Raw genomic sequence first — 9,485 nt, forward strand, 5'->3', positions numbered from 1 at the left:
GGAACTGCTGGAACCCTCGGAAGACCAGCCGGTCAAGGTGCTTGTGAAGGTCACTTTCCAAGCGGGAGCTTCTGTAAGGCAGCGGTGACTCCATGACAGGCCAAGCCTCTTAAGGCAGGCCTAAGTTTCGTTTCTCTAACAAAGTCACTCTCTCCCCCGAAATGACGCTGACCACACCTGGAAACGCCCGAGTGATCACAATGACGCTGACCGCACCTGGAAAGTTCTGAGTGACCACAATTGGAATGTCCCGAGAGTGGAGCCAGCCAACCAAAAAGACCTGCACAACCAATTGTCTCCAGATGAAGTCATTGTGGGGATAGTTTCACCCAGTTTATGTAACCTGTAGAGTATAAAAGCTTCGCTTGTGCCCCAGGCCGGGGTCCTTGTCTTTGGTGGCCACGGCGTTGGTGCTCTGGGACTTGGGCCCTAGCTCGAGCTAGTCAATAAACTCCTTTGTGGTTTGCAGCCTCGGGGACTCTGCCTCTCTGTTCCTGGGGCCGAGGGATAACAGGCAGTAACACATCTACTCTGCATGCACAGGCGGGAGGCCATCCGCCAGGCCCTGCTCTCAACGCATGTGGGTCAGGCGGGGATCAGTATTTTTAAGGTCCCCACGTGACCCCGGCGCTCAGACGCACGTGGGTCAGGCGGGCATCAGTATTTTTAAGGTCCCCACGTGATCCTGGCGTGCGTGTCTGGGCCGGCAGCGACTGACCAAGTCGATGACCCTTCGAGAGACCGTGGAAGCGAAGATGGACCGATGCGCGAGTCCGGGCTTAGTCCGTCGGCCGGAGATCCACGGGGAAGGAGCGGACTGGCAGCCGCGGAGGGCGGGCGCAGGAGGAGGAGGGGGAAAGGAGCTCCAAATAAAAATAATGCAAATTCTTAAAAAGGAACTCCGAGCATCTGTAATGCTGGCCGGAATGGTCCTTTCCGTTGTGAAGCGGTTCCGCGGTGCATTTCTTCCCCCTAAAGGCTATTCTAGGAGGACACGTGGGCCTCGCTGGTGTGTGCGTCCAGTCTCCCTAAGCGTGTTACGTGCCTAAGGTTCGGAGCATTATGTTCGGAACCTTTGCGCGGATTGGGGCGTTCCCGGGGCACCGTAACCCTGCTCCTAGCAGAACGAAGCACTGCCAGGTCCAGTGTGGTCCTCCCCATCCCTGCTCAGGGAGAGTCCAGAGCGCTTCCACTCTGCCGGTCCATGTCACCGAGGCTCTTCCTTTGGTCCCGCGGACCCTTGACAATACGGAACACAGCGCACCTGGCCAGGTGTGTTCAGTCACCTCAGCGACATGCAAAAGCTGCCCCAAAGACGCAGGAAGACTGCAGAACGGATGCCTTTACCTTAGGAATGCACCGTGCAGTGCCGAAAGGAGGAACAAACCGGTCGTGAAAGGAACAGGGCTGGGATGCACTCTGGGAGCTTGATGGGGAGACTTGGTTGGTCTCGGGTGTTTTAGGCATTATCTGCATTGGCGCCATGTAAACCCCAGAGCTGCAAATGTCTGTCTGTTTCGGTCTCGGTCTCTGTCTCTCTTGGGCACATGTTATCTTTTGTAATTTCCAGTTCTTTCTAAATTTTTAAAATAACAAATTATCCGAATTTGGTACAACAGCACCACCTGGTGGAAATTTGTAGAAAAGGACCACGTTTGATTTGACTTGACTGCAGTAGATTTAAGCACTTGACCACACTCCCAGAAAAGCTGCCATTTGAACCCACGCAGCAGCGCCTTGGAAGATAAGCCTACTTGTACAGTTCAGAAAGATCGCAGCCCTGCGAGATCTCCGGAGGAGTTCCAGGAGAAAGCAACAGGTGGATTACCATGTATTGGAACGGACTAGATGGCAATTAACAAAGGTGGTTTCAGATCTGTTCATCCACTGGTGCATCCCTGGGAGTGTAAATGGTTAACATGCATTTGCTACTAACCTAAAGATTGGTGATTTCAGTCCACCTAGAGGCACCCTAGGGAGGAACCCTGGTGTCGTGGTGGTCCCATGTTGGGCAACTAACTTCAAGGTCAGTTGTTTGAAACTACCAGCCACTCCATAGAAGACAGACCAGACTTTCTACTCCATAAGCAGTACAATCGTGGACACCCTGTCCTGTAGGGCTGTTCTAACTGGTCTACCCTGTCCTATATGGTTGCTGTGAGTTGGAATCAACTCAATGAGCTGGTTTTCTGAGAGTCACTGTTTGTTAGGCCGGGTGGATTAGAGAAACAAAACCAGGGACACTCATATATGTGTAAGAGAGAACTTTCTATCAAGAAGTACTTATGTATCAAGCAGACATCACAGCCCATTCCAGATCAAGTCCTTAAGTCCAATACTAGTCCTTAAGTCCCATACTAGTTCATAAATCATCCTCAGACTCACACAGCCACAGCAATGCTGCAGAATGCAGGAAGATCACAAGCCCGGGGGTGCAGTCTTGTGGATTCAATGGCGGCGGAAGCATCTCCAGGGCTCTTGCAGATCTCAGTGTGCTTCATCAACAGGAAGATGAAGGCAGAGAGAGAGAGAAAGTCCCCAGGATCCTCCTCACAGGCCACACCCACCAGGAGGCCCCATCAGGCTGTGACCTGATTGTGACCTGTGACCAGGCTAGACTCCACCCCTACACTTTCATATCTTCATGTTCACGTGGAATAATGTAACTACCACACCTTGGAAGAAAGGCCCGATGATAGACTTCTGAAAAAAATCAGCCATTGAAAAACGTGAATGCATCACCATGAACTGGAATCAACTTGGCAGAAATTGGTTTAACTGGTTTTTACCCAAGCCAAAGACATGTCAAGAATTCAACAATTCCCAAACTCATCGATCATGGGGCCGTTGCCCTCTTCTTCCGTGCTACTTGTTAACAGCTGGCACAGAGTTCTCTGTTTTTATTTCTTTGGGAAGGATTGTTCCATTTTAATTAGCAAATTAGCTCTTTGGCTGCACACGATGTTCAATTTTCAAATATGCTTAGTCATTAGTGAGGATGGCATGAACCGCTCTTGAGTGATTAACCCCCGGAAGCTACTGAGCTGACGCCACATCCTTAAGCGACTTCATGCTCATCTTCTTCCACCATGACTAGCTGAGCGGAGGGGAGGCTACCATTAGTATTAGCAGGAAGTGTGCTTAGCCTTCAATTAAATATAATGAGCTTGTATTGAGTGATGGCCACGCAGTTTTCTTTAGAAGGATTATGATGCTCACTTGGCTACAACTGAAGAAGATCCTAGGTGATGGGGATTTAAATGTTTCCTATTCATTATCTCCTGATAATTTATGAGCCAAAATGCTGACAGCTGGCATCACCTATGTAAATCAGCATGGGTCTACGAACATACACTCAATCTAAAAAAAATCTTCCTTTATATGACAAGTGGTTTTAACAAAAACAGAGCCTTGTGCCTGAATCATTAGTACTGGATTTTCGAAGTCTACTAATACATATTGCATCCTTGCTGATTTTGAAAACATGTCTAATTGAATGTTTGTGCAATAGAAATGTTATTGAACCTGTTCCAGAGATGAAATTGTATTTTGACCCATAGTCTCTGGAACCATCTGCTGTCTGTCACGTCATGCCACCTACAGTTTTGCTGTGGGGGCAGGGGTCCTCAGGGCTTGGACCCACTCACTCACCAACTGGGTGGCCTCCAGAGCCGTGCCCCAGTGCACAGAGAAGCCCCCGCTCCCGTGGCCGTAGTGGTGGACAACAGGCAGCCTCCTGCCATCTTGGACTAGGAGCTCTTTCTGCAGCTGCACACCTGGCCTAGACGGCCTCAAGCCAACCTTCTCCTTTACGTCATAGGCTCCACGCAGGGAGGGCTCAAGAGCACAACACCGGGAAAAGATCTCCCTGCTAGTTCCTGGGTCTGGGGAGAGCTCCCAGTCTCCCTCTTGCCTAGTTCCACCCAGGGTTACATTGGATGCGCCCGGGTAAATGTAGGTCAGCCCACTCTCAGCTCGGATAAAATGCTTCACCCATGGGGCCTGAACTTTGAGCACTTGGCCCCGCACAGGGAGAATCTGTGAGTCTCCCACAAGCTCTCTGCTTCCAAGGCCTGAGCAGTTGACCACGATGTCAAAGGAGGGCTGGAGCTCCCACAGGTCTTCTACTCGCCGCGTGAGCATCAGGCCTCCACTCGCTTTTATTCTGGGAGAAAAGAGAGGCGTTAGGCTGGTGTCCTGACACTTTCAACAAGGAAAGAATGTAAACGTTGTTAGCTTTTGGTTGGGTTTGTTTTTGGGTTTTTTTTGGGGGGGGGGAGAGGAGTTAAGGTTTCCTGTAGATGAAATCTAGGCTAGGTAGATCTTAGAGACAGCAACTGGATTCATGATTTCCTGCGACTGTAGCAAGGGGAAGCGGGGAGACAATGGAAAGTGAGTAACAGGGAGTACAAGAAAGAAGGCAGTGTCTGAAACTGATTGTGCTGATGATTGTGCAACTCTTCTTGATGTGATTGCACTGCTGAATTGTGTGATATGTGGGTGATGTGCCAATAAAACTGTTTTTAAAAGAAGTATTTTTTTTAAACTGAAGGAAAATATTTCCAAAAATGTACAGGACAGGAACACACACACACACACACACACACACACCCCAAAATGAGGCAACAATTCAGAGGACAAACGCCTCAAGAACTCCCAGGGGCCCACCTTCTTCTCACTGCCATTGATTCAGAGAAGCACTGCCTCTATGGCTTCCAAGACTACATCTTGACGTTGGCAAAAGACCTCACCTTTTCTCCCACAGAGCTCGTGATGGGTTTGAACTTCAGGCCTTGCAGTTAGCAGCCCAACCCAGAACCCACTGGGCAACCAGGCCTCCTTACTTCCTGGGGCCCAAGCAGGCCAAACCCTAGACACCAACTGCCTCATATCCTTAGAAACTGGTGATTTCTGACACTGAACTTAAATAAGAACCTGTTTGAGGGAATTCAAAACAAAGAAAGGGAGACGTCCTGTCTCTTTTTTATGTTTTGTGGACTTCCTATGCCATTCTGAAGGACTCCTGGTTGTGTAGTGGTTATGAGTTGGGCTGATAACTGCAAGGTCAAGAAGCTCAAAACTACCAGCTGCTCCAAAGGAGAAAGACGGGGTTTTCTCCTCCCATGAAGAGTTACAGTCTTCTACATCCACAGGGCAGTTCTATCCTGTACTCCAGGGTTGCTATGAGTCGGCATTGACTCGATAGCAGTGGGTTTTAAGCTCCTATCATTCTGCCAAAACGAACAGCCACACCTGTGGCTGGTGAGTTGATTCTGACGCGCTGTAATCCCACGTGTTACAGAGTACAGCTGGCCCCTTCCGTTTTCTTGGTTGAAATCTTTGTGGAAGCAGATCAGCAATCCCTTCTTCTGCAGCACCACTGAGTGGGTTCCAATCACCGATCTTTAAGCTAATAACCAAGCCGTGTCACCCAACAATCTGAGGTTAAGTAAATACCAAATTCCCCTGGTATTTGAAACACCCAAGCGTTCCGTGTTCATGTCATTCACTTAATGCCTCCATTTCCCGCCTTGGACATTTTGTCTCATTGTGTTAATTCTCTGGACTAGTCAGAAGCAGTTAAGGCAAGACCCCATACATCCACCATAGGGTTGCAAACACAAGAAACATATGAGATATTTGCAGCTGATCATTTGGCTTGTTGATGATTTTCTGGGCCAACTCTATGGAATTATGAAAAGAAAGGACTTATCCAGGTTCTCTCATTTTTGTCACTTGTAGAAGTTCATTTGTAGAATTTAGGAACTCAAGGAAGAAAAGGAGACTACCAGCAACCCTGCCCAACAGATGCAGGTTGTGTGTCTGCGTGTGGGGCACACTGCGAAGTGGGACTGAAGATAGGTAGAGCATCAGGCTCATCGTCAAGGGGCTCCTCTGCAAAGGAGATGGAAGATGGAAGTGGACACCACCTCGTGTCACTTCTCAAGGGGTGTGTGGTAGTTACACAATCTGGTCAATCAGCTTGCAGCTTGATGACCTCATTTGGAGGTGCTAAGGAGATACATAGCTGGTTGGAGGAGGGAAACACACTCTCTCTGCTCACTCCCTGGGAGACATTGCAGCTGACAAGACACATGGAGCTATACTAGTGCCCTGAGCTGGAGGAGCCATGTGAAGACGCCTGCCAGCATTGAGATGCTTACAACACCACTGGATCCACAAGACTTCCCACCCACTGGCCTGTGATCTTCCTGCATTCGGTGTCATTGCATGTGTTTTGTGAGTCTGAAAAGGACTTTATAGATTGGTATCGGACATATGGGTTGTCGGACTTAAGGACTTGATCTAGACTGGGATGTTTTCTCAATATATAGTTGCCCTTTTATATAAAGCTCTTTCTTATACACAGCTGAGTGCCTATGAAATTGTTTATCTAGTCTACCCAGACTAACAAAGGGTGATTGTGAAGATCAAATGAAGACAAGGAAACGACAGTACCTTGAAAACTATTAAGCACAATAAATGATAGGGCACTGACAACAATACATTCTAAATTCCTCAAGGGAAGAGACTTTGTCTCATGCTTTGTGATAGTTATGTTTTGCATCAACTTTGCTGGGTCAGAATGCTCAGTGGCAGTTAAGACCTTGTAATCATTCTGATGAGACCTAGCACAATGTGATGTCATCTAATTCCAAGATGGGAATCTGCTATGAGCAGCCAAACAGCTATAAGAAGATTAGGGTGGAATGTAACACCCTTACTCAGGTCACAGCTATGATGAAATTGAAAGGAAATTCCTTCAGGGGTGTGGCCTACTTCCAATATAAGTGAATGCTGTGGAGAAGCTTGCTTGCTTTTTGCTGGGTCTGGATCCTTGATCTGGCTCACAGACCTCCTGTCCTTTGGATTTGAGCTAACAGCCTGCCATATTGCCTGCCAATCCTGGGAGCCAGTGGCCTGCCATCTGACCCACCAATCTTGGATTCATTTGCCTCTCCAATCAGAAGACTGACCTGATAACCTTGGATTCATCACCTTTGCAGCCATCAGCCTGTGGTGATCCTGCCATTATTGGGTTCATCAGCCTACAAGGCTACATGAGTCAGAACAAGTTTCCAGCTGAACATCTGACCCAGGGATCTGGTATATGCTTGGACTAAACTTTCCCACTTCTACAAATGTAGGAGCCATTTTCTTGATAATTTCTCTCCATATATAATATAGATAAGCATCATTAGTTTTGCTTCTCTACAGAACCCAACCTAAGAAAGACATAATTCAGTGCTCAGTACCTAGTGGACTTGAAGGAAGTGTTGACCAATACTGGAGACATAATGAAATCCGAGATTGGGTGGTATCACACTGGTGTTGTCTCTCTTTGGGTGCTAGAATTCATACCTGTACCAGAGGGATCTGGGACGGGCTGGCACTGGAAATGGAGATAGAGTAGGCCGCCTACTAACCTCCAAGAAAGCAAACGTGGTCATTCCAGACATTATGACCACCATCTACCTTCCAAGGCTAGATGAAGAGATGTTTAATGCTAAAAAGAAGCATAGGAAAGAATAGAAACTTCAGGAACAAAAGTAGGAGATGACTAAGAAGGTGGTCCACCACTCATCTGTCAGTTTTGTACTAGGGTGGCTTGTGTATTACTGTGATTGATGCTACAAGCTCTGCCACCAGTATTTCAAAGACCTAACAGGGTCATGCGTGGTGAAAAGGGTTTAGTGGCGCTTACAAACTAAGAACAGACTATGAAGAAATCATAGGGTATAGAACTGCCACAACCGGGTTTCCAAGGCTGTAAATCTTTACAGAAGCAGGCTGCCATTTTCTCCCCCAAATCAGCAGTTGTTTCAAACCTGCAACCTTTCAGTTCAACACCTAGTGGTTGACTATTGGGCCACCATGGTAGAACAAAAACAAACAACAAAAACCCTCATTGGCGTTGAATCAATTCTGACTCACAGCAAATTCATAGGACAGAAACCCTTTGGGTTTCTAAGACCTCAAATCTTAATGGACACTGATAACCTCATCTTTCTCCTGCAGAGTGGCTGGTGGGTTAAAACTGTTAATATTGTGGTTAGCAACGCAGTCTGCTTTGTGCATCATCACTTTAAAAAGAATTATCTATGTAGGATCAAGTGGACAATAGCAAAAACTTATATAAGATTGACTTCCAGCAAGATGGTGATGGAGTAACACATACCAGAGGGACTCTGTAGAAATCAGTGCAGGAGACCAACTCAGAGGGAAAGTCCACACTGCCGGGTCACAGGAGGGGCACCAAAAAGATAAGTAGCACTGATCCACTAGGTTTTAAGGAGCTGTGGGCTTTCGGCTTACCACTGGAGGCTAGCTAAGGTTTAACCTTATCCCTGCTACAGTCTTGGCCAGAGCTGGGCTTCTTTTGCTGGCCCAAGGCCTTTAATTCAACACAGGCACAGCTTGCCACTGCCTCTGGTCAGAGTTTAAACCCCGCCAGCCCCAAGGCCAGGTGATTGGGGCTCAGCTATGTCTTTACTTTTATTTTTATTTCTCTCTCTTCTCTCTTCCCCCCCCACAGTCTCAGTGGGCTCAGGTTTTTTTCTCCCTTCCCTTTTCTCTCACATGCCACTGCTAACCTCCAGGCCACTCACCATAGCCTAGGGCAATTATGCCTGCCCTCCAGCCAGCTAGGGGAGCTCTGCCCTCTACTGTGTAACATGAGGCTGGGGAAAACCCACCCACCTCCCACTGCAGAGAAATGCATGCTTACCCTCCAAGGCTGCTGGGGGAACTCCTGCCCACCCTTTGGGGGATTTCACTTGTCTGGGGGAACCTCATTCAATCTTTCACAGTGGTCTGTGAGGCTAGGGGAGCTACTGCCGATCCTCTGTGGTCCCACGTGGCTGAGGGAACGTCCTCCAGCCAGCCATAGTGCCTCACATGGCCTAAGCCAGCTCCACCAACACTCTCCAGTGCTCCATGCCGCTGCAGGAAACTCTGCCTAACCTGCACAGTGATCTAGCTGATTAGGGCAATTCCACCCCCACCCACAGTGCTCTACACCAAAGCAGGAACACCCACCTGCCTTCTGTGGCACTCCTGTTGCAGCAGGCACCCCCACACACCCTCTGTGATGCTCCAAGCTGCCGTGGGCCACACCAGTACAGCTTCCTGTGAGATCACTCAGTGCAGCACCATCCTATCGGGTCATAACCACTCAACCAGCATCCCCTGAGAGGACCATCCAACTTACCTTCCAAATAACAGAATACTGGTTGGTTAGAAAAAGAGTGAAGCCACAGGAGGATAAAGTGGTAGGCCAACCCCATAGTGCAATTAGCTGCAGGCAGGTCGAAGAAGCATTCCTACAAGTCTCCCAGAGAGAGCCCAGTGCTCTTCAACTCTCTGGAAAATGGCACTGGGCCCCTCTAAAACAACACATCGCAAGCAGCCATCAGCCACAACAACTTCAACGAAAAAACCAAGAGGCAATGTTGGAAGAAGTCCTAAACCTAACTATATGCATA

At 48.3% G+C, this 9,485-nt stretch overlaps 1 protein-coding gene across 1 annotated transcript in view; it reads right to left on the reverse strand.

Annotated features, from left to right (window-relative positions):
* Window positions 1-2,769: 2,769 nt before the first annotated feature.
* Window positions 2,770-9,485, reverse strand: part of DDO (D-aspartate oxidase) — a 50,959-nt gene continuing 44,243 nt past the window's right edge. Inside the window, exon 5 of the mRNA XM_004702007.2 lies at window positions 2,770-4,165. Coding sequence (XP_004702064.1) covers window positions 3,598-4,165 — 568 coding nt within the window. The 3' untranslated portion in view covers window positions 2,770-3,597. The remainder of the gene's footprint in view (window positions 4,166-9,485) is intronic.

The sequence above is a fragment of the Echinops telfairi genome, unplaced genomic scaffold (assembly GCF_000313985.2).
Source record: "Echinops telfairi isolate 266 unplaced genomic scaffold, ASM31398v2 ScPeMD7_3533;HRSCAF=4204_0, whole genome shotgun sequence".
NCBI lineage: Eukaryota > Metazoa > Chordata > Mammalia > Afrosoricida > Tenrecidae > Echinops > Echinops telfairi.